Below are 25,075 nucleotides of genomic sequence, written 5' to 3'. Positions count from 1 at the left end.
ATAGTTTTCTCTTTTTATTTGTCCTATATATATATATATATATATATATTTCAACACGTTCTGAAATTTTTCAACAGCGCACCTATAACAAAATTTAAAGGAAACAAAAAATTTTAAAACCATATTAATCATGATTAACCCTCACTGTTAGAAATTTTATTCCAAAATTATGGTAAAATAACCGGCGGCAGGTTGTAACCATACAGCAACAACCGTAAAGTTTACGATAAGGAACATTTTTTACCTCTACGGTTTTAAAACCATTTACAACCAATATGGTTATAAAACCATGAATGCAAAATTAGGCTGTTTTTTAACCATTTGCAAGTAACATGGTTTCAAAACGGTAAAAAAGAAATTCAACTGGTCATTGGAGATAGTTCATCATCTTTATTGTGCTGCCATTTATGCGTGGATGAGAGTTTTGTATTTAATACCCCAGGTTCACAAATCGGGGAGTGCAGGACACTGTTCATGTGTTAAAGGGAATTTTCGAAAAGGGTTTTCCGAAAAATTTCTAACAATACACGTCAGGTGGAATATTTTCTTGATTTGGACTGGTTACTGGATTTAGGTGGGTGCCAGGATATTTTTGATCAGATAGTGTATTATATATGAAGGCAGACAAAGAAATATGAAAGAAAATAGTTTTTTTAATATTTTAATATTAAGTAACAACATTTAGACTCTTATCAAGTGGTAAAAAATTTATGAGATAATAGGCATGCATGTGGTGACACACATGAAGTTATTACAAATTTATGATTGGGAAGTGAATTTGATTTGGATAATTGAACTGGTTCAGATAATTGAACTTTTTATTATTTGTGACATCTTATATCAAAATTGATTGGAGTTGATTAAACAAATTGTGGGGAAATATAAATTTCAAAATACACATACCTTCACATCGTGCTTCCAGAAACGGGAAACAGCTTGATCTGCAGTATTTGGTGCTACTTCTTTGATCTGTAAGAGAAAGAAAGTTTGAAAAAAGCAATAAATTTCAGCGACCAAATTATCTAACTTAAATTTAGCATGCAGAATACAAAATACTTCTTGAAATACCAAGAAAGAATTTGACGCCGAAATGTAATTCCTATTATTAAGTATACCTACGTTTCACATTTAACAGCCGACTCAATTCTGACTTTACACTGTTAGAATTTTCATTCTAAAATAATGGTAAAATAGCCGGCAGCTTTCTGTCCATCCAATTAACAGTAAAGTTTACGGTAAAGAACATTTTTTACTATGGTTTTGAAACCGTATACAACTAATATAGTACAGTATAGCAACCATGAATAAAAAACAGTATAGTTTTTTATACGTGGTTTTTCAACCATTTTCAAGTAGTGGACATTAGACTGGACATTAGATAGTAGTTACAACACCAGGCTACGGTTACAAAAGTCCTGGGTTCGAGTCTCAGCCGTCACTTAGGAGCATTAATCTCTCACATTGTCCCTCATTGCATGGTTCACTGTGATTCGACAAACAATCACTGTTAAACAACGTGAAGGTCTAAACTGAAGATAACTTTCACGAACAAAATGTTAATTTACGGCCGGTGGTCACTTTTATGTGAAAAAATATTCACGAACAGTCCTGTATTTTTATGACCATTCCAGCTTTACGGCCCGTGACTAGAACATAACACTTTTTACCGGTCTTTGCCTGCAAACCAGTGGTGAAACGTTTTACAGTATAGGAAGTAATAAGAAGTGTTTACCTTTAAGATGATCAAAGCGGCGATGACAATACAAATGATGTTAAGTATGGTGAGTAAGAAGCTGACAATTCCTAAAACAGCACATTCTTTATCCATGAGGGGAAAATACTGTGGGGTGTACGTATCTGGAGGCAGTAAGGCTGGCTTCACAGTATGGTTATAAATGTCATACACCTTGAATAGAAATCAATGCATTCACCATGTTATCAAAAGTAAAACAATATAAGTAAGCAATTTTTATTAAATTGTTTCATGCTTTAAAGTCATGAAATGCAAATTACTCATTGCAGATTGCAATGGTTGAATATGGTTTGAGCCTCAGAAATATCAGCTTAAGAATGATTCATAATATTGGTACTTCGAACCATTATATGGTAGACATTTTCTGCAACCTTATTAAGATGCTTAATTGCACCATAATTCCATTTAAATAGGACCATTTTATTAAGAAAAAATTTCATGATTTTTAAACTTTTGATATTTTTTTTCTCCTTCCTGTTAGCGTACATTTCGCTTTGTGATAACAATAATCATCGGGACAAATCTGTGAACTCTTTTTATCATATTAAAAAATTTCTGATGGTTAGTTATGCGAAAAATCAAAAATATTGATAACAGCAATAATTTCAAACAGTATCTTTTATACAAGTATAATAGAGTGAACGATGATGGTAAGCATTTTGGTACTTTGGTACTTCTTATTAAATTGCTTTTTAAGTGTCTAGATTTATTAGATACGTCATATTGATGGTAAAAAATACATTAAAGCTCTATCTTCAGTAGAAAATACATCATTAGAGATTCAAATAATATGTAAGCCCAAAAAAACATCATTAATAATAAGAAAAAACTTTAAAGTTTTGTTAATGTCTATAATATGACTAAAATAACAGTAAAAAATGCCTTACTAAAAACTTTTCATTTTTTAGCACCTTAAGTAATAAGAATAACGTATGTTTCTTAAAATTATAGAATAATATCCAAAATGCATTGAGAAATCCAATTGAAATACAAATATTCATCAAATTAAAATACAAAAATCCACTTAAGTTAAAATACAAACTATTCAACGCTCCGTTTCATTTTCTTAATACTTTATAGATTTTCTTTTATTAGTGAATTAACTAATGAACCGTTTTTTTTCCTATTTTAATAGATTTTCCAACATAGCAGGCAATGCAGAAGTTTTGTTAAAGAAAATTACTTCTTTGGAACCTCTCTCACTTAACAAAAAGTGCTTTTAAAATCACATGAATCATTTTTATTCAATTCCAAAAACATCGAATTCCATTTTCTAAAACCAATATTTAAATCTTGCATACCAGTTTCGAACATATCTCACAAATATCTGAAATATCGCCGAAGAAACGCTTCAAATACGAAAGAACATTGTAGTAGCATTTTCATCATTTAAAACATTTGATAAGACAGAATATTTATAATTCTCTAAAAATACTTTTGCTATATTAACGAAACATTTTTTGATTAAAATTTAAGCAAACATTATAGAATTATTAAACTGCTTTATAAATGCTATAAAATGTAGTTTAATTGAGAAATCAGGCTCTTGGTAAGTCGTAGATTAATTGGGAAATCAGGCTTTTTCCAAACTGCGAATGTCATTTGTTAGGCTAATTACAGTGATCCTTATCAGCGAAGAGATATCGGCAATTTTAAAAGAGCCAGTTTTTTCACTTCGCTTACTAAACGTATACACTTTTTAATAGATTTTCTGTGCGTCTAATTCACATATTCAATTAAAATAAATGCTAATTATATTAAAATAAACGTAGTGGAAAAAATAACAATTAAAATAATATTTAAAGAATGTACTTACAACCAACGTATTCTGGTATAAGCTCCTTACAGTTTTTATGGCACCTAATCCCCATAATATACCCTAAAATAGCATATATAAGATATGTTAATATTAATAATAATATTAATAAGATATGTTAATATTAATAAGATATTAATATTAGTATAATATTAATAAGATATATAAATAAGATGTGTTATCATTTATTTTAAGGTAAATGTTAAAATAATCAACTCCAATTTTAAATTCCTCAACAAAAAATTTTTTTTAATTTTTTTTTAAATAAGAATGTTTTATAATTTTTAAAAAAAGATATTCACCGCCTTGATTGTATATAAAAAAGAAACATTTTTTGTCATCCTTAAAAAAAAAGTCAATAGCATTGTTCATGAAAAGAATTACGACTTATAAGCCTCGGTCAAACTGGAGAACAGAGCACATTTTAGCGAAGATCAATTCAGGGTTACGGTGGGATTCAAGCCCGCTACCTTCACGCTGACAAAGCATTTGGTGGATCTATAAGACCACTCGGCCAGAGAGACCCAACATTGTTCGAAATTAAACTACCAAGCGCTTTTTCTTTACATTTATTTAAAACATTATATCAGTGATGTTTACTAGCTTACAGATCAGATTTATCAAAAATTAAATTTATTAAAATTAATAATTTGAAAACGATCTGATTCCACGTGATTATTTCGTTCATACTTACACTTTTGGAACGTTTTCTGCTATCCTAAATAATAAAAATCAAAGTTAAGTTAAATATGTAAAAAAAAAAAAAATTACGTTATTAAAAGTGTAAATTCATCGGGGGATTGCTTGATTATAATAAGTTTAGACTATCATGCATTCTCCACTACCGATAATCAATAACATTATTGGTGACGAATGAAACTGGAGTATGGTTTATTTCTATTTTGATGAACTCATCATCAAAAACGTGTTTTACTTAATCATCTAATAACGTAAAGTCACCGAAAAATACAAATATTAAGAACATTTAAACGAAAATAGGATTATTTCAACTGATTTCATAGTGTCGACTTTATAGTTTTTAGTTAATTAATATCGATACATAAATTCCAGACCTTTCCTTCACTCCGTACGAAGAACGGGTATTCAGCCAGATTAAAATAACTTGATATTTGATATAAAGAAATGTCTTACACAGTTGACTGTTGGTGGCAGAAGTGAGGCTGAGATTGCGACCCCTACTAAAGAAGATCCATTTCCTCCTAGAACCGACATAGCAACTCCAGCTCCTGAAGGAAGTGCAATCAAGCAGCCAGCCCACAAACTCCTCAACGCACCTCTGAAAAAAGAATTTGAAACATTGAATATTAGTTTGATGCAATCTGCCCTAAACTTGACTGCCAAGAAACTAAAACAAAAAACTTTTTATGCAAAGAATAAAAATTCTTGGAGTCAATTCGTGCGGCAGGCGAATACATTTTCGCACAAATGTCTTGTTTTCTGCTCGAAAATTTTCCGACAGATGGTGCAGCGAGTCCCTTCGACATTTTCTTGCGTTTCATTTTTAAGCATGCAAATTTCTTCTTCAGATTACGATATGCGAATAAGATGTGGTGACTGGTTTTTGTTTCAGTATGATTAATTAGTTCTTGTATATTTGGTGTTGATTGTGCCTTGTGTTATATGTGTTCTTTTAATTACTTAAGTGAAACAGTTTCCCTGTATTTTTAAAAATAAACCTCTCTATCTTGGTATTGTTATTTGTTTGATATCTTATCCTCCAACTCTAATAATTACACACCATCTAACGAGCAAGATAATGAAAACTGTTTGGTTTTAGGGGACGAAATATTTTGGCTTTTTTCTAAAAAGAAATGAAATCGTGTCTTTTTTTGTAAACATGAAAGTTGAAAGAAGTCTTTCTGCAAATTTCACGTTTTTTAAATCAGTTATTAAAATTTCGAATTATAATTGGGTAGACTATATTTGAGGGTGCCCCTTGATTCTCGCTAAGTTGTGATCGCCAAGCTGGGCGAAGTTGAAACCCATCCGTGATTCTGAGTGGTTTAGATTTTAGCGTTATTTTTAAATGTTCAACGGTGTATGTAATTTCAGAGGTTCGTTAGTTCTACGTTGGATACCGGCAAGCAACGTTACTTTTGAATCTGATCAATAAGATCGAAGGTATGTGGGCAGTCATAAAAAGGGATTTAAGAAAAAAATGTCACATCTACTCCGGTATTACAGACGCCATTTTTGATTCGCATTTCGTCGAATTTATGTGGCGATGGAGGTACACAGATTCTATTCATGTTAAATTTAGACAGTATCTAACTGTTATTAGATAATTCTGTGCACCTAAATCTGAGAATATTCAAGATTAATGAAGAAGTGAGTTGTTTTTTTCCTTTTCTTTCTGCTCTTACTCTATTAATTTTTGCTTCGAGTCAAAATCCTTTTTATTGGATTTATTAATTTTGCTTATATTGGGCTCATTGAAAGCTTTATCCTATGTTTTTTTGAAATTTTCCAATGTTTTATTGAAATATCATCATGTTTTGGCAGTCATTACTGTTGCCACGGTGTTCCGCGCAAACAGGAATAGTGCCAAACATAAGTCGCCAATTTCGTTAAGAGTCACCCGCAAGTATATTTTTCCCTTATAATTAGACATGGAATTAAATTTCCTTCTCTTTTAAGTAATTCCGTCTACATTAAAATTTCAAATTATAATTAGATATGGAAAGATATCTAAATGCGTTATGTGGTTTTATTAAATCCATGAACATAACTAGTGAAACTTTTTTACTCACCTTCCTGCCATTTCAGGAGTAGGCCATTTTCCAGCTCCCCAAGTTTCACTGAAATTTCCACAAATGAAACCAAATAGAAAACCTGAAACAATGTTTTAATAAGATAATAGCTATAAATTGTAATAATATAAAATCAAAATAAAAAAAAATGGAAATGCGCTTTCAATGTATAATGGCTATAAAATGAACTAAAACGAAAGCCGACGACCTTTAATACATTTCGAATATAAACCAGAAAGTTTTTATTTTTATTTTCAAGAATATTTTTCACTGCACATTGAAATTTTGACATAAGAACTACCTTGCCATAAGATTTTTAAGTATGAGCTACTAAACGATTGCAAAGAATTAAATAAATTGATATAATTCAAAGAAATTTAATAGTTTTTGTGACTATAATGTTTCGATTTTATTGCAATCTCTGTTTATTAACAGAAGAGGAATTAATGTAATGAATTAATATAATGTAGTTCAAGGAAGCATTGTTGGCATATTGTTAATACAATGTTTCAGTTATACTATAATCTGTGAACTACATTGACAGAAGATAATTGGAATAATTGTATATACCTGAAATCAAACAAGTTGTAAGTCCTATGAGTTCTGTTCTTAGAGCCATTTTTATCAGCTTCTTGTCTCGAATAGTTATACCAAATGTGAAAGCCATAATAGGGCCCTAAAATGAAATAAATATTTATTTTAATGAAAGGTTTGTTAAGGATATTCATCGAAACTAACATTTATTATGTCAGGCTAAGTTTTGTTTTAAAATGGCGCAAAACGTCGTAATGAATAAAATCACAGTTTTTAATCTTTTAAAAATTTAGTACTTTTTTTTAAATATTTTAAAAAGTAATCCTTTGCTACATTGTTCGGACTCATAAAAATATGAAATTTAAAAAAAATATTCACGTGTAAAAGATATCGCTGAGTTGGTGATTTTATTTAAAAGAATGTCAAATATTCGTTTCAATAAAGTTATTTGTTCGTTTTAAAGTTCAGACCGATTATTTTAAGATAGTTTATCTAGTTTAAAATTAAATCTTTGTTTAGAGTTTAGGCCACTCAAACTGTTGCTTTTTTTTCATTTTCTTTGGAAAACAGATCTTTAAAACACACCTTTATACAAAATTATCATTAAGTAATGAAATGCTTACGTCCTGTTTAATATTATACAGACTATTCAGAATTATTTGCACAAATTTCGAGAAAAGATCAAGGACGCAAGAACAAGAATTACCTATAACTTTAGAACAATGAAAATAAACGCAATTAAAACAGGATTTTTACAAAACTAAGTAAAGAAAAGGATACTACATAAATGCACAACAAAAATTTAATCGTAGCTTTACATAATATTTATTACATGCGGAAACTGAAATTTGAACGAAACGCGTATAGTTTAGTTCTTGGGAAATAACAATCAAAAGAGTAATTAAAGATGTAGTTGTAGTTATAATGAAGAATAGTATTTTTTTAATTGTTGTTTGTGGACTATCCAACTTCAAAATAATTTAGAAACACGCACATCAACTAAGCAAAGCTTTATCCTCAAAAATGTAATGCATTGGTGTTCTAGTTTTAAAAGAGCTGTAAATGTTTATTTCTGTTTAATTTTAGAACAGGGTTGTGTCATGGTTTGGTTTTAAGAAGGTAACTTTAAAAAGGATACCTGTATTTTACAATAAATGTAGTATTTAGCAATATTTAAAACTGCAAAAATAAAAAATGTCTATGCATCCTTTTCTTTAGAAAAATTTTTGTATGAAAACCATGAATTTTTATTGTTCGTACAAACAACAAATACTACAGAGAAAGGCAATAAAATATTTAAAATAATTTCAAGTTACCATAATAGGTGATATTAACATAGCTGCTACGATGATAATTGCACTGTTCTCACTAAGACCAAGAGCTGCTATGCAACTACAATAAGAAATAAAAATAGTTAAATATTTCACAAGGGAGTATTTTAAGCGAATATTTCACGAAATATTTCATACGAAAGAATTTGATTTATAACATTTAAGATAAAATTATTAAAAATAGAATACCTTGCGATGAAAACAAACATAATGAAATCAAATGACAAAGATCCATCACTTCTGACTCGCTCGACGACCTAAAAAAATCAAGGAATTTAACTAAGGGAAAAATTACTTTAATGAATATATTAATAATTTATTAAATTTCAGCATTTTTATATGAATAATTTTATCATGAAAAACTTCTAGCTTTTCTAAAACAAAAAATTTTGGAAAATTATTTCGTAAACATTTTATAATATTCAACAATATATTCCAAAAGAATATTAAATATTATAACATTTATTTCAGAATTAAAATAATCCGAAAATGAACCATCAAAATTAAAATAGAATACAATTTTTTAGGACGCGACTTTTTGATCGTGAATGAGAAAATCTGAGCTCATTATGAGAAAAACCGGAAAACCCATACGCAGAAATTTTTTAATGAGTGTAAATCCAAGCAGTTTTTATATGAATAACCGTTCTCTAGAGTAAATGCAATTACTTCATACGAGAATATTCACCCCTGAGTGTAAAAAGAAGCAAACCACACGTGGATATCCATTTCCGAGTGTAAATACAAGTAGTCCATAAACGGATTTCCACTCCAGAGTGAAAATACAAGTACTCCCAATGTGGACTGACTAGGGTAAATACAAGTAGTTCATGCATGGATTTCCGATACCGAGAGTAAATGCAAGTAACTGATATATTGGTTACAACCCATATATGAATATCCGCTCCCCAGTGTACATACAAGTAGCCCTTATATGGAATCCCGCTATGGAGGAAAAATACTATATCTATCATAATTATGAGCATAAACAATTGATGCATGGCTTTCCACTCCCGAGTAGCATAATATATGAATTTCTTCTCTCAAGTGCAAATACAATGTAGTTCATAAATGAAATTTTGCTCCCGATTGTAAATGCAAGTAGCCCATATGGTTATCTGCTTCAAATTTAAGAACAAACAACCTATAAATGAAATTTTAGTCCCTGGACTAAAGTCCAGGTTTTTGGAGGTTATGATTTTAAGTTTAGTAAAAACTATAAAATAAAATATAAAAATTTTATTTTTCATAAAATCGAGAATAATTGTACTTACTTGTGCAACTGTTAATCTTGCGGTGACAGATTTAAGAAACTCTTTTTGCATTGCTTTAAAACCTTTTCCCTTCTTTTCTTGTAATTGATCGTCTCTAAAATAAAGTACATTTAATTAATAAAATTTTTATAAAGAGAAAAAAAAATTAAAACTAAGCAAGTTGGTAAAAAAAAAATCCATTGGAAGTAAACAGTGGGACCCATTTAAATATAGCCATCTTGATTTGAACTGGACGCTAAGAAATCCAATATGAACCAAACATATACATTAAGAAAGCCTATATCTGAACACATATTTGCAAGGAGCAACTCACTTCCTGTTGCATCACCTACACATGAGAAAAACATCAAATAAGTAAAAAAGAAGAGAAAAAAGTGTCCAGCCGAAATGAAGTCAATTCTAATTATAGTTAAACCATTCGCCATATTTTTATATGACCTAAAATGTGTGATGTTGTATACCATTTACCATTTCCAGGAGGACAATAAAATCAATATAATGATATGTTTCAATCATAGCAAACTTCAATGCAGCCACAGACTAAAACTCCTATTTTGTACATGCAGCCTTACTGAGAAAAACCCTTAAGTTTTCTTGAAGAATGAGGTCATGAAAAAGTCTTACCAATCATGATATGGATCCCATTATCCGACATCCCCCACCTGCTTTGAGAATTTTGCAATTTAAACTTAAGCATTCTCTTGCTGGAAAATCCCATTCGGGTCAGTATTTCTTCCTTCAAATGCCAGCAACAAAAAAAATTGCAATTTTTTTTTCCTTTTGCAATCACTAGGCTTTAGGCAAAAGACCAGGTTAAGTTTACCACCACAGCCGAAGTCATTCCTCAACATGAGTCTCCATATTGCTTTTCATTTCAAGAAAATTTTCTCTCCTTTTTCTCATCTTCTGTTTCATTCTATATATCCCATAAAAATTTGCGATGAAAAATTTAGCACTAGTAAATGTCTATCCATAAGCAAAAGAGAGTAGAAAATAAAAGATGACCCATACAGTTCTGTGTGCTATTACAATGGCATGAGAAAAGGAGAGGATTTCTTCTCTTATATACATCAATGATGGTACGATGGTAAACTTAATCTAGCATTTTCCCTTGGCTGTATGTATAATCAAAAAACGCTAGAAATCCATTTATTGCCGTTTGCTTGGAGAATTTGAGGTCAAAATTGGATTTTCCTGTAAAACATTTACGTTTCAAACGTTACATTCCATTAAAGTTGTGAAGTCTTCACAGTATTGGTTTTTGGATATGAGATAGCAAGCCTTGAAGGGCTCAATAAATAGGACCATTACGCCAAGAGTAGCAGTAGTCGTTTCAGAATTAAAAGTTGCCATCCCTGTAACCTAGAATAATATCGACGATAATATCCAACAGAATTTAGTAAATGGCTCACAATATCATATATTTCAAGTAATATATAAACATGGTGGATATATAAGCTATAATCAGAAGTGGCTTCATTTTGGTTGGGCACTTTTTTCCCTCTTTTTTTTAAACTTATTTTATGCTTTTTTCTTATCAAGATGGAGCAGAAAATAAATTACACCTAGTAAATATGTCTTTCATTCATAGTTATCGCTAAACTTGGTAAATGGGGAAAAGTATGGAATATTTATTAAAGTTTCCAGTCTTATTTGTATAATCTCCAATTCGTAATGTCGTAATGAGGAACACAATTGTTTTGTGGAATAACAAAGTCCCGATTCAAAAAAAAAAAAAAAAAAAANAAAAAAAAAAAAAAAAAAAAAAATGATTGAAAATGATGCCCCACAATCTTAAGAAAAACAGCAGCGTTAGGAATAACAGGAAAGTGTATACCGGCTATGGGCCCTAATTTTGAAAAAAATTGCGAGGGAAATATCAGGCAAGTGTAAACAGGGCAATAGCCCATATATTTCTGCGGGTAAATATCCTGGTTAATCCAGTTTTTTTAAGAAATAATTTATTATAATTACCACGATTTTTGGCGAATGTGACAAAAAAATGCAAATTTATCACGTTTCCTAGTATGCATTATCCTGGTATATCCTGTATTTCTCTCTCTGATGATTTTTTTTAATGTTAAGAGCCTTTTGTCTAGTATATATTTGCCCGGTGTTCTTTTCACTGAAGATTTTCTAAGATTAAGGGCCACTGCCCGATAAATACTTGCCCACTATGCCGTTCACTGACATTGTTCTCTAATCTATCCCAAGTTTGTACTTCATAAACAGTTTCTAAAAAAATACTTATATTAAGGAGGAAGTTTGGAATTGTAGGGCTAATCAAAATACGGTACGGGTTTCTGAATAATTACAGGTAAATTACAGGATACGAATAATTACAGGTTAATCAAATTTAGTGCATGTGATGACTAAGAATAAACTCCGTATTTATCGTATTCACTGAATTTAGTGATAACCATCGCATTTACCAAATGTAATGGTAACTAGGAATAATCGCCGGATAAATCACTGGTTCGCAAGAAAATATATTCTTAAAAATGAAAAAAAAGGCCGATCGGATGTGAAGTGGACAGGGAGCTGACCATACATCAAATAAGTCCTGGTTTCGAATCCCGGACAAGGCAAGGATGTTCTTTCGTTCTCTGTGCTATGCGTCCTTACTGTGGGAGCAACATTGGCTTACCTAGTATTATGTCCCTGAAAGAGTGGCCCACAAATCTGTCCTTCTAATACCTGAATAACTAGTGTCAATCGCGTGGGCATTAAAAAAATAATGATAGTTTTAATTCATAGATAACAAATAAAATAATAGGAATAGTTTATTAGGTGTATGAGAAACACTAAATGTTTTAGTTTTGAATAAAAAATTCTTAAATAATCTCGTTTTGTTTTGAGAAGTTATTATTTTAAACCGAATAAAGATAAGAATCGAATTTTGAAACTTAAAGAATATATAAATTTTTTCTCACTTTTCTTTTTCAGAATCTTCTCCTTGGTCATCTTCACCATCACCATAATCACGATAAAAAACATCACAGGGCATAATTCTGAAAAAGAAATTTCATCTAAAGTATGCTCGTAATTCATGTATTATAAGATATGTTGGGATAAAATGGTCATTAAATAGTGATTGTGGTATTTGCTAAATAACACAGTTCAGCAAAAAAGAACTTTTTTTAAAAGAAATTTTGAAGTTTTTTACATACATTGAAGGAAACAGTAAACATTCTGAAATTTAGATACACCATTTAAATTTCGTGAATTCACAAATCTATATAAATTACATTCATAAACTAATTCTAGTAATTAAGTATATGAGTATTTAAAGGGTGGACCCATTCATACATTCATTTATACACAAATCGTAATTTTGACCTGAACAAGAGAACGATCAATCTCCAATTCAGAATCCCAGAGGTATAAATTTGTTATGGAAACTTGGTGGGCTTCGTGACTCGAAAGATTTAACGTGCACCAGTCGCCATTTACTACACGAGGAGTCTTCGGCCGGCGGGGATAGAACTCACGACCACTTAGACATCGGCCCAACACCCTACAAACCAGGCTATCCCGGCCGACTATATTATGACTATATGATAACAGCCGATAACAAATTTGAGGCACTTATTGAGTACGTGCTTTTTTTTACTTCAGTTTTTAGTAAAACTCAAAAAATGTACATTAAGATAATCGAATAACCCGTTTATATGAAATTATAACCATTATGTTGTATAACGAAAAAATTTACGTACAGTGCGCGAAAAAAACGGACCACCCTGGAAAACTTTTGATCTAATGATCGAATCTTCACGTTCTAGGACTCCATCATAATGGTTTGAGGGGGTGACCACAAATATGCTAATTAATAAGTGCAGACAATATTTTAAATTACGAAATCAGACACAAAAACGTACTTTCTCGGAATAAACATACCCTTATTTTTGACGGATACGTTTTCTTGACCCCCAAAATATGAGAAGTATGGGAAGTATGGTCCCAATAGTTTGGCCAGGAGAGTGATCCAAAGTTTGGACCCCTTAATGGTAACTTTACTTTTTGCGCGTCTTTCGCTATAACTGGAGAATTTTTTAAACAAATTCAAAATCTTTGCACACAATTATAAAACTCATTTATCCAAAGATAAATCCAAGAAAAAAATAAATTTTAGTTAATATATATTATTTTATTTAGTAATAGTCGAAAAAAAATTTAATAGTAGTTGACAATTTTTTACGTAATTTTAAATTATCTGATATTACACAGCAAAAAAAGACAAAATTTGAGCTAAATCGGTTGAATAGTTAGTGAGAAATCAAATTTTAAGAAAGACATATATTTAAAATTTGATTTCTCACTAACTATTCAACCGATTTCGTTCAAATTTTGTATTTTGCCATGTAAAATTAGATTCTTTAAAGTTATGTAAGCATCTATATACCTTACTACTCTAAAGTTTTTCGACTGTTATTAAATAAAATAATAAAAAATAGTAAATATTTACTAAAATTTATTTTTCGCATGGAATTATTTTTAATAAACGAATTTTGTAATAGTGTGTAAATTTTTTTTTTTAATTCGTTTAAAAAGTTCTCGAGATATGTCAAAATACGCACTCTCCTGATCAAACTATTGGGACCATATTTCCCAGATTGCGGCTACTCCCTATATTTCAAGGTCAGAAATCCGAATCCGTCGAAAAAGAGGTATGTTTGTTCAGAGAAAGTACGTTTTTGAGTCTGATTTCGTTACTTAAAGTATCGTCTGCACTAATTAATTAACATATTTTAAGTCACCCTCCCGAACCATTAAGATGGAGTCTTAGAATGTGAGGAGATCAAAAAAGTCATTCTGGTTGGTCCTTTTTTTTTGGTGCACTGTACATATTTTATTATATATTGATGGTTACTTGAAATAGAAGTATATTTGGTAAAAAATATCGTACCCAATAGTTGAGAGTCCTTTTTCACCTATTCCACGTTCTTTTATGGTCTGAAGAACAAAATCACATTCCATACCAGGTCCTTCACAAGGAAAGAATATCTGATGGAATGTTTGATCTTTTGATAATATCCATACTGCATCGTAAATTGCCAATTTTTCTAGGCAATCCTTCAAATGCTGTAAAATAAAATGAAATCAACTGTTAATTTTTTTAAAATGTCCTCATTCATTTTTTGTTACGTAGAATTATAGAGAATTAAAATTGCAAAATGTGAAAATACAGAAAACTACTCCTAGTACCAAGATTACAGGCGTGCAACACTGTTCCTTCAATTCATGAAGGGCGATGAAAGATCGTTTAATATCCAGATTTTGGACGTATACGTACAAGTTCTTTGAGTCAAAGTTTGAAGAGCCGCGATGGATCAGGGGATAGAGCGCTCGCCTCCTAATTGGGTGAACCAGGTTCGAATCCCAGCGAAGGCTGGTCGATACAAATCCGCATCCAGCTTGCACCGACCACAGTGCCGGCGTGAAATATCCGCAGTGGTAGAAGAATCATAGGTTAGAGTCCCTTTGCCGTTAGACTAAACGTGGAATGGTTCCATGAAAATGCGGGTTAGTTCCATCAAAAAATCCTCCACGATGACAAATTTATTTCAAAACTTGATCAAGGAGTTCCATTGTCTTCTGGATTTGGTTCAAAATTACGAGGCTACGGAGTTGAACATTAGTAGTCTAGAGACCCGAAAATTGAACCTGCTGTTTAACGACGGTTATAAAATAAAATATATGCCCCCCAAAAATTCTATAAATACCCCAGCTGTTATTATCAACAATGGGGTCTTTCAGGTTGGTGAAATTTTGTTTATTAACAGGGATAAAATGACTTTTGACTCTAAATTACTTTTAAAATCTAATCAATTTTGGGACTTGTTCTAGTTACTCTCGAAAGTTCTAGTCTAGTTCTAGAAATATCGAATGAAAAAGTGGAAACGACTTTTTAACTCCAATTTATTTAAAGTCTTAGAAGTTTTGGACTGACGCAAGAAATATAAGGTAAAACAATAGGATAATTGTAGTCTGGCGGATTAGAGAGTTTAAAAACAACTTTAAACTCGATTTTATTTAAATAATCTGATTCCGGATTCGAGAGTAAAAACAATTTTAGACCAGAATTTAGTTAAAATTAGCAATATTGGGAGCGATTTTATAATAAAGAGTTAAGTCTGGATTAGAGAGTAAAATCAACATCGATTTCTAATTTATTTAAAATCTTGCCGATTTTGTTAGTGATTTTGAAATAATAAAATAAATAATAAAATTATTTTACTTCGAACCAGTGAATAAATTTTTCGGGATTCATTCACGCGACATGGAAAAACTTAAATGAACTATAACATTGCTAATACGTGTTGAATTCTACTTCGTTTTTTAATGTCTATTAAATGTTTAGTTTGTTCCTTACCCATTCAAGACATTTTTCGTCATCATCATCATCATATTTTCTTTCTTTTTTTTCCGGCGGGGAATTTGAACTATTTTTATTGTTCCGATAATTATTTTCTTCATTGTGTATGTCAGCTTGAATTAAACCATTTGGTCGATTATTTTCTAGAAAAAAAGAAAACATTTCAAAATTAATTCATGATGAAACAACTAATAATATGATTTACTTCATTTCTGTTTTGAGTTTGAAAACTTTTATTAGAACAAAAAAGTTCCAGATTTTAACTCTCTCTTACTTGCACAATGTTATTGGTCATACATCATATATATAGCACCTTACGTCATTTGTCATATCATATACCATGTTGGTAATATATCATACCTAATTAAACCATTATGTCGTTCAAATTTTCTACCTCTTATATAGTATAAAGTTTAACCATAATATCTGGCAAATTAATTCTTTTTAAAGTTAATTAGACTGTGCTTTTGTTCAATAAATATTGTTTGGAAACCCAGAACACGGTTCAATTTAATATGTTGTTAATATTGAAACAAATTTACATGGTATTAGGGTTCGAAGTACCGACATTATGATTCAACGTTAAATCGATTACTGTGAGACTATAAGTGTTCCGTTACTCTGATGAGCTTTCCTTATATATTTACAAAAAGCATTTAGTACGTTCATTAAGGAGCATTTCCCGACTGGCTTTTATAATGGTCAAGTAGCTGACCTCATGTCATAAAGGTTCGAATTTAAATCCAGGTCAGAGGGATAGATGTTCTTCTCTTCTTCGTTCTGTACTATCGATTCTTATTACTGTGAGGGTATTGTTGGTTTACCAAATATGGTGTACCCCGAAAGAGTAGCCAACTGATACCCACTGCCCTTTTGGTAACCGAATGATGACTGTCAATATTTGACTTTCACCATATGTAGGCCATAGATAAAAAAAATACGAAGGGGCTTTTGCAAATATACTAAGAAACCCTGAGTAAAGCCTAAAAGCCCTTCCAGAATATTACTATTCAAATTTATTTCATTTATTGGTACACATGCATATGCAAGCTTCTTTCCTCAGTAAGGCTTATAAGCCTCTGTCAAGTTTAAGACTTCAAGTTGACAGCGCAGTTTAAAGAAACATAGGACGAAGGGTTAGGGTGGGATTCGAGCTCGATATCTTCAAGCTGCAGAGAACTGGGCGGGTAATACCGCTTGGCCAGGAAAGCCCTCTGCAAAGATATACGAAATCTTGCACACACCAGCCAGAATAACCTATCGGAAAGAAAAGCAAAAGAAAGGAGGGGGAAAGTTTTAGCGGGCGCTGTAAGCGTTGCAGCAATTTTTCCTGTAGTAAGATAAGCAAGAAGTGGTTGCAGATCAGATTACATGTGATTTTCTAGTAACTGATGAAAAATCTGTAATGCTACTAAGTAATTTCTAGTAAATTTTTGAAATATTTTTACAGTGCAGGTTTCGACTTGTAAGATTTCATACCTGTTTTTCCCCAAATAATTCATCTCACAGCACTTGTATTTTGTCTAATAAGACGCAGTGATCAAACTCATTGTTCTAAAATTTCAGTTTTTGGACTACCTATTAAAAAACTATTTTTACCTTTTTCAAGCAACAGCTACAGTAATATTGTTTTGAAGTACCATATTTTGCCTACTTTCGACAGCGAAAATAAACAAGGGTGCATTGAAACTAATGAACGATTGTGTCTCAATTTTATTACCCTTTTTCTACTACAAATATATAATAGAGAAATAAATTAAAACAATTTAACATGCAATTGATAATTAAATAGAGAATTTTGAGTTTTCTTACGATTTCCAGCTACTTTTATTAATTCCTTTTCATTTTCATCATATTTTTTAAAGTATGAATAATTTACTGGAATTGGCGATATACAATGGAATAAAGTAGGGGCAAATAGAGGTGGGAATTTCTTTTTTTAAGATTATACAATTTAACTTTAAAAACAGTTCGTTTCTTTCCTTATTTTGATCTTTTACTATTTCTTACATGATTTGTGAATAATATTAGAATGAAAATGTAAGTTAGTATAAGAAATTGCTAATTAACGAGTAGTGTGTTATGTAGTAATAAACTTTATATTAAACATTGCTGTTAGTTGATAAAATATATCATTCTCTAGCTTATTCTGTAGCTTTTAAAACTCAAGCAAATAGATTATTTAATTAATTAGTCTTGGAATAGAACTTGGTAATAGGTACTAACTGAAATTTTAAAAAACATAAATAAGCTATTTACTAAAACTCAAAACTAATGGATAAATGGTACTAGTTCGATTTAGAGAAATGCAAAAAATCATCGTTCTATTATTATCGCCAATAATTAATTTTTGCAATCTGTTCTAATTGAAACAAAAAAAAATGAGCTATGTACGGAAAAACAAATTTAATGGATATACTGTACAAATTCGCTTAGAAAGAGCGTAAAAAATCAGCATCTTATTATTGAAATAATTCTAAAGCATTTTAGAAGAAAAGAATCTAAGAGAGAATTTGAAAAAGTTAATGCTTAACTCTTTATAATTTAATTTTATTGAAATGTGAATCTAAATCTTAAATGAAGTCCTTTCTAACTATATATGTTAATGTATGTTGCACTCCTACATTCCTTTTGATTCATTAAAAGAAGAGTGCAACATTGTGCAAATATTCATTTCATAATAAAAGTACTATTTCTGCATTCGATTCAACAAGAACTAATAGAGAAAGTAAATTAAGTCACCTGACACTTGCCATTACTTTTAAGTGATTAGCACCAAGGCTATGAAAAACAGTGTTAAACTGACAAATAGTTAGTAAAGAATAAATTTGTCGATTCACGCAGGAATCGGCAGATAATAATGGCGATAAACAAACTTTTATGTTTACTTCTATTATCAACTCTCCCGAAACAAAAGTTTAGTAGTAGTAATTCAATTATGAATTAAAAATTTGCGCACCATTACACTTTTTTTAGAAGAAAAACATTGCACACTGCAATCAATCACAATAAATTAAGGAGTACGTATAGTATACATATATTACAACTGGCGATAGTAAGCTAAGTAAATATAGGAGTACATAGTAGTACACACATTTATAAAAATTGCTAAGTTCAGTCCCAATTTTGCCCATGTTGGAAAATGTTATGATAGAAATAACAATTAGAAGTTTGGTTTTTGAAATATATGACTTTCTGTTTATGAAACATTTGCTTAAGATAAAAGTTGCATTTGATTTGTTTGGACAAATATATACATTAAAATGTGCGGCATTCGAGAAACAGCATTATTGTTAAGGTTTTTCCCAAACGTATGCAAAAGCTGTACTTGTACTTAAAGGCATGCGCTATTTCTTACATTAATTTTCGCGCATGCGCTGTTAAGCTTAATTAAGAGTCAGCGTTAGCGTTAACGGGAAATCGTAAAGTAAAGCAAAAGCTCTCTACTATCTTGTTGAAATACCGTATTTTGCAAAATTTCGTCAGAGGAAAGAAGCAGGAGTATTTTAAATTTAATGATTAGTGGTGACTTATTATTATCCTTTTTTACTATCAATATTTGACCTGAAAATAAATGGAAGCAATTTTTTTGAGTAACAACTGCGTGAATATTTCTTCGAAGTATCATTTGCTTTCGACGAAGGAAAAAAAACTGGAATGAATTGAAACTAATGAGATATGGCGACTATTTTCTACCGTTTTTTACGATCAATAATTGATAAAGAAATAAATGCGAGCAACAGCTATGGGAATACTGCCTTGTAGTACAGTATTTTACCTGCTTACTAAAGAGGAAAAAAAACTACGGTGTATTGAAACTAATGATTGATATTGCGTTCCCGGATTTGCGTAACTGTAACATTTCAATGTCATTTTCAACATTTAGTATACTTTTGTGTGGGACAAAATAGAAATCGTCTCTTTTTTATAAATAGATAGTATACTGCTCTTCTTAATTCTACTCGAAGGGGATTACACGAGCTAAGACTACTGATTCTAATCTGGCGTTTACTCGAAGTTGTAAAAGCGTGTTTTATAGCCTTATATGTATTGTTTTTCCGACTCATTTCTTTCATCTCAGAGGGAAGCGAGGTTTTTATTTCTGTTGTGTGCATTAATGTGGCGTGTTGTTTTATGACAGCAGGTTAGAACAAGCAAATATTTTATAAAGTTATGTTCCAGCTGCGGAATTGATTATTTAAATTTTCTGTTAAGAATAAAAGGATTTCTTTTAGATTAATCATTACATAATTCATCTTTTATAGCATTTTATGACATAGAATTTATTTATAGCCACCAAAATATTCGCTGTAGCAGTTACATTGAGAGAGTTATTTTTGGAATGGTTGTGGATCAGAAATATTGACAACAATATATTTTAAGAATATTCAAATGGTCCTTTTAAATCAATATATATATTAACTGGGCTTCGATGTGCATCAATTCAAAACTCGCATTGGCTGCAAATACATATTTTATTGGATAAAACACTGATACGTCAGTGTGTAAAATATATAATAACAAATTAAATGTTTTTTTCACGTTGGCAACAAAGAATTAAAACTGCAATATATATCTAGATAGTCAGTAGTTGTAAGCATGAATGCATAAACGTACTTGTTTACAAAATTCTGATTGAAATTTTCTTTTCTCGAATGAGCATTGAAAATTCGAATTAAACTAAGCTCTAAGTTTCGAAAAAATTAAAAGTCTGAAGCTAACCAGTAATTCAATCAAATAGACTGAGTTATATATATCCTTTAATTTAATTTATGAATTTAACCAAAATATTCTGTATTTCAACCATTCATTTGGTAATTTTCCCTTACATATAGTAATGGTTTACCGGAAATACTGATTTCTAAAAATTATAGTTCTTATCACCATGCGTTTAGTACAAAATACAAAACTGAAAAGTAGATTTAACCAAATAAATGGTTTTTATGCTATGCTCAAAGGTACAATGATGAAATTGCCAAATTTTACCACGCTTACCATATATTATCGCAATTATAAAACCATATTTTCTTCCTAATTTTAACAAAATCCTTACTAAAGCGTAGCGGGAAAAATTACCAAGCTTTTGGGGTCGAGAGAGAACTTGAAACACGGCTCTCTTCCTCCACCATAGAGCGTGAAACACCATAAATTTTACCATATTCTGGTAGTTCTGAACATATTTTTTTCTCATTGTAGAATAAGATACATAAGTATAAAATTAGCAGTTCTAAAGAAACTGCAAAAGCAAGAAAAGAACATTTTTCCAAGAAAACAAAACTTTTTTCTTAGGGATAATATTCTCACATTGCAATTCATAAAAATCATATTGATAAACATGACATAATTAACCACACCCTACACTATAATTCATGATCCGACTTCTTTTAATTAATGATTTGAAAAATCAGAAAAATTCCCTCTTTTGTTTTGTTTCTTAGCATGCTTTTGGTATATAACCAATATAATTAATTGGTATATAATCTGATAATCAAAATGCTCATTTGTATTTGAGTAGGGATCATAAAAACAAACTGGTAAGAAGAGTTGCTTTCCTTTAAATACCTCAAATATAACCACGGTGAGTAAATAAATCAGTATATAAAAACACAGTTTTTATTCTATTTGAACTTTTCGTAGTAAAACGATTTTTACACGCATTGAACTTTCTACTTCAGTTTAGTTCAACTTAAACGAAAATATAATTTACCTAAAAATTAACAATATTGTAAAGTATTTTGGTTAAAAGTACCAATGTATTCTGTTGGCAAAACACACGAAGTTGTTGTCGAGTGAATGTGGATATTCATATGATGAAATGAGAAAGTTTAAACATTTTCATGGAATACAGTACCATCTCGATACGGCAAACAACTGAAAACTAATTAATTATAATACAGCTGTAGACAAGTGACACTTTTTGCACCAAAACGACATAATGAAAAGAATTAGTAAAGTGGCCACTACTTTCAAACATGCATGTCTTTATACGATTTCATTAATTACATGCATATAAAATGACATTACTTGTGTCATCTGTGAAAAAATACATTTGTTGCCAACACATGACCGAAAGCTCAATTCTGTTAATTTAATATTCTAAAAAGAGTAGAGTACCTCTCTGGCATCTTCTATTCTTGCAGCTATATTTTTTAAAGTATAGAAAAAATTTGAGTCAATGTCGATTTTTTCCATAAGAAAAATTTTAAAAAAAATCATTAAATCTAATAAAATTTTCATATCATTAATCATGAAAAAAAAATCATTTTGTTTAACTTGAAATTTTTTGTCTATAATGAAACACTATAGTTTACTACCAGGTCTGATTCCCGAAATTATTTGAAAATTATTAAAAATCCCCTCGCTTGTTTCGTTTCCTGGTATGCTTTCTGTGAGGGATTGTTAGAAGAGGATTGAAACAATCTGAATATGAAGCGTTGCCTATTTGTACATACATAAACACCAACGGTTAATAAATAAACCAGTTGTTAAATGCACATTCTTCATGCATCTGAACTTTCCGTATAATTCATATCGCCTGTTACTTTTGAATTGAGAAACAGTACAGCAGACTTTAAACGTAGTGTTTACATTACTCTACTAACCTAAGTGCAGGCTAACAGTCAAATATCTAAAATGTGTTCAACACTACATCATTTTAAGAGTGCAACAAATTTAAACGATTTTTTTAAATCAACGCACTCTACACTTTTTAACAGTACGTAATTATACTTGAACTACAATATAACGGAACCAAGGCTTTTACTAAGTTTTTTTAATCAAGTTTGCGCAAGTTTTTTGGTGCAAAAAATTTATGAAACAAAGATTAAATTCGTACCAAAGTACCAATTTAATCCCGAATCTATTAAACGAGTACAAATTTCATCTATGTTTCATTAGTCTTTTTAAACCAAAAAAGTCTCAAATGAGTCAGAAGTGTTGTTTTTTGCAATAATACGACACTTCTTTCATTGTGATAGATTTCTCACGCCGTTATGTATTGAAACATATCACGCGTAACACGAAATTATCATCAAACGATTCATTTCAGTCATATTGCTCAACACGAAATTATCATCTGCTCCATATACCATACGATTTGCGAACCGTTCCTGCTTGAGCAATGATTTGAAAAGTCTGTGAAAAATCGAAGTTTACCCTCTGCTGGGTTTGATTCTTAAAAAACTTTCCGCGAGTGGTTGAAAAAAAACTTTTTTTTATTTAGACATGGCTCGTTAAAACATACTAAATAAGTATTGCCTTCTTTTAAATGCCTCAAAAACAATAACGACGACTCAATAAATCAGTAGTCAAGCGCCTATTCTCCATTGATTCTAACTTGGGTATAATTCATATCGTCCTCTAAGTTTGTTTGTAGTACTGTTCCACAGTAAATATCAGGTATTCTTTTAAGTAACTAAAATATTTTTTGACTGTGCACCATATTAATGTTACAGGGACATTAAATGATTTCAAAGATTCATGTGTACCAAACTTTTCCAATTGTGTACTGCTAAAATGCCCAAACAAAATTTTGCAAAAATGTGTCAAAATAGCACCGAAACAAATAATTGTGAAATTAGAAATACCGATAGTTTTAATTTTACTTTCTGTTTATTTCGCTACAGCTTGTGACTTTTAAGCTAATGGAATGCATGTCGTAACGTGTCACTCTGATGGCCACTATGCAAAGCTTCCTAACTCCCTCTGGACTAGTTAATATTAGAAAACATGTTGGAAATAAACTGTCTGGCCTTGAAAATCTCAGATTTAATCAAGACATTAAATATTCATTGCTTAATTGTGCACAAAATATCATTCCTGAAAAGTCATAGACGAGCTACTTTTATTATAAATGATTTTTTTAGAACAAGTCTAATCTCCCTAATGGTTCTTATGCTAACCCAGGAAATTTAGAAATACTAGAATTTCAATGAAAATGAAGTAGACAGTTTTATTTTATGTGACAAAATAAGAATATTATGCGCATAATTTGCATGTGATGTAGTTGTCTTCATCCTCCTCTGCATTGCAACTTCCGTGGGTCCAGCATAGACACACATCAAGAGAAGAGAAAAGACTGACTTTATGTGGTCTAACCCCGGCGGCAAAAGTAATCAAATTAAGACATAATTGCTACTATTAGACCAAATTCTTCTTGCTTGTTTGGTTATGAATCTTTAGAATACCTATGGACCTGTACTTAAGATGATTTTTATAATTGTAGCGACCAATTGATAAGGATTACTTAAAAATAAAAGAATATTAGAGAGTAGGCAACAAAAAAAAACAAATTTATCTATACCGATGCCATGAATTCATTATCAACAACTAGCCTATACGGCAGGTCCTTTTTCGTGTCTAGTAGACCATAATTCAGAGTCTGTTTGCTAGCAAATCTAATTTCAACACAATCGAGATATCCAGTTTCGCCCTATTACCCGGTCTCATCCTAACCTCCCTTATATTCTGTTTCAGTTTTGAATGCATTAAAGTTTCGAAATTTCCATTATATTATTTGTTTCAGAGCTGTTTTGGCATATTTTACAGCGTAAACTTGATCAAAGAAATTATTGAACCATAACTTTTACAAATAATTCATCAAGTTTACATTATTCTTCAGTTCAAAATACTGCTAAATCAAAGATTGAATTGGTATCAAAGTACCAATTTAATCTTGAAGATTTTTTATTAACAGTATACCTTAAAAATATGTGTAAGAAGTACTGTATTTTTAACAGCATAAAAAACAGCAACATTTACTTCCATTGTGATAAAATTCTCACGTCGTTATTTATCAGAATAAGTGACATCACGTAACACGAAATTATCATCCATACCAAAACACAATCATTTAAGTCATATCGTTTAACATGGAATTATTATCCACACCAAACACTACATAATTCGCGATCCGTTCTCGCTTGAGCGATGATTTGAAAAATCGGAAAAATTCCCCCTCTGCTGGTTTTGTTTTCTCTCTGTGGTAGTTGTCAAAAGATTCATTAGTATTCAGATATCTCTCATCAAAACATAGTGAATAAGAAGCACTGCCTGTTTATAAATACCACAGCAACACCAACGATGGGCAAATAAATCAGTCGTTAAATGCACATTCTTCATTTATTCGAACTTTACGTATAATTCCGACCGTCTGCGAATCTTGGATTGAGAAATAAAAATGGCATCATTGTCTAAATCTTCTGCTACGTATAAGCAAAAG

At 30.7% G+C, this 25,075-nt stretch overlaps 1 protein-coding gene across 4 annotated transcripts in view; it reads right to left on the bottom strand.

Moving 5' to 3' along the window:
* The window catches only part of LOC107437981 (uncharacterized), an 82,375-nt gene that overhangs the window by 9,171 nt on the left and 48,129 nt on the right, over nucleotides 1-25,075 (bottom strand). For all 4 annotated transcript variants that reach the window (XR_011636638.1, XM_043041607.2, XM_043041609.2 and 1 more), the window contains exons 2-13: nucleotides 15,853-15,998; nucleotides 14,386-14,561; nucleotides 12,413-12,490; nucleotides 9,480-9,573; nucleotides 8,395-8,462; nucleotides 8,191-8,266; nucleotides 6,911-7,016; nucleotides 6,341-6,422; nucleotides 4,722-4,866; nucleotides 3,570-3,632; nucleotides 1,733-1,906; nucleotides 904-969 (exon numbers count right to left, since the gene is read on the bottom strand). Coding sequence is in view for 3 of the 4 variants with exons in the window: in XM_043041607.2 (XP_042897541.1) it covers nucleotides 904-969; nucleotides 1,733-1,906; nucleotides 3,570-3,632; nucleotides 4,722-4,866; nucleotides 6,341-6,422; nucleotides 6,911-7,016; nucleotides 8,191-8,266; nucleotides 8,395-8,462; nucleotides 9,480-9,573; nucleotides 12,413-12,490; nucleotides 14,386-14,561; nucleotides 15,853-15,998 (1,274 nt within the window). In the remaining variant the exon portion in view is untranslated. The remainder of the gene's footprint in view (nucleotides 1-903; nucleotides 970-1,732; nucleotides 1,907-3,569; nucleotides 3,633-4,721; nucleotides 4,867-6,340; nucleotides 6,423-6,910; nucleotides 7,017-8,190; nucleotides 8,267-8,394; nucleotides 8,463-9,479; nucleotides 9,574-12,412; nucleotides 12,491-14,385; nucleotides 14,562-15,852; nucleotides 15,999-25,075) is intronic.

Source organism: Parasteatoda tepidariorum, chromosome 4, assembly GCF_043381705.1.
Source record: "Parasteatoda tepidariorum isolate YZ-2023 chromosome 4, CAS_Ptep_4.0, whole genome shotgun sequence".
NCBI classification, from domain to species: domain Eukaryota; kingdom Metazoa; phylum Arthropoda; class Arachnida; order Araneae; family Theridiidae; genus Parasteatoda; species Parasteatoda tepidariorum.
The sequence above is the reverse complement of the archived record's forward strand: the minus strand, read 5'-3'. Positions and strand labels throughout refer to the sequence as shown.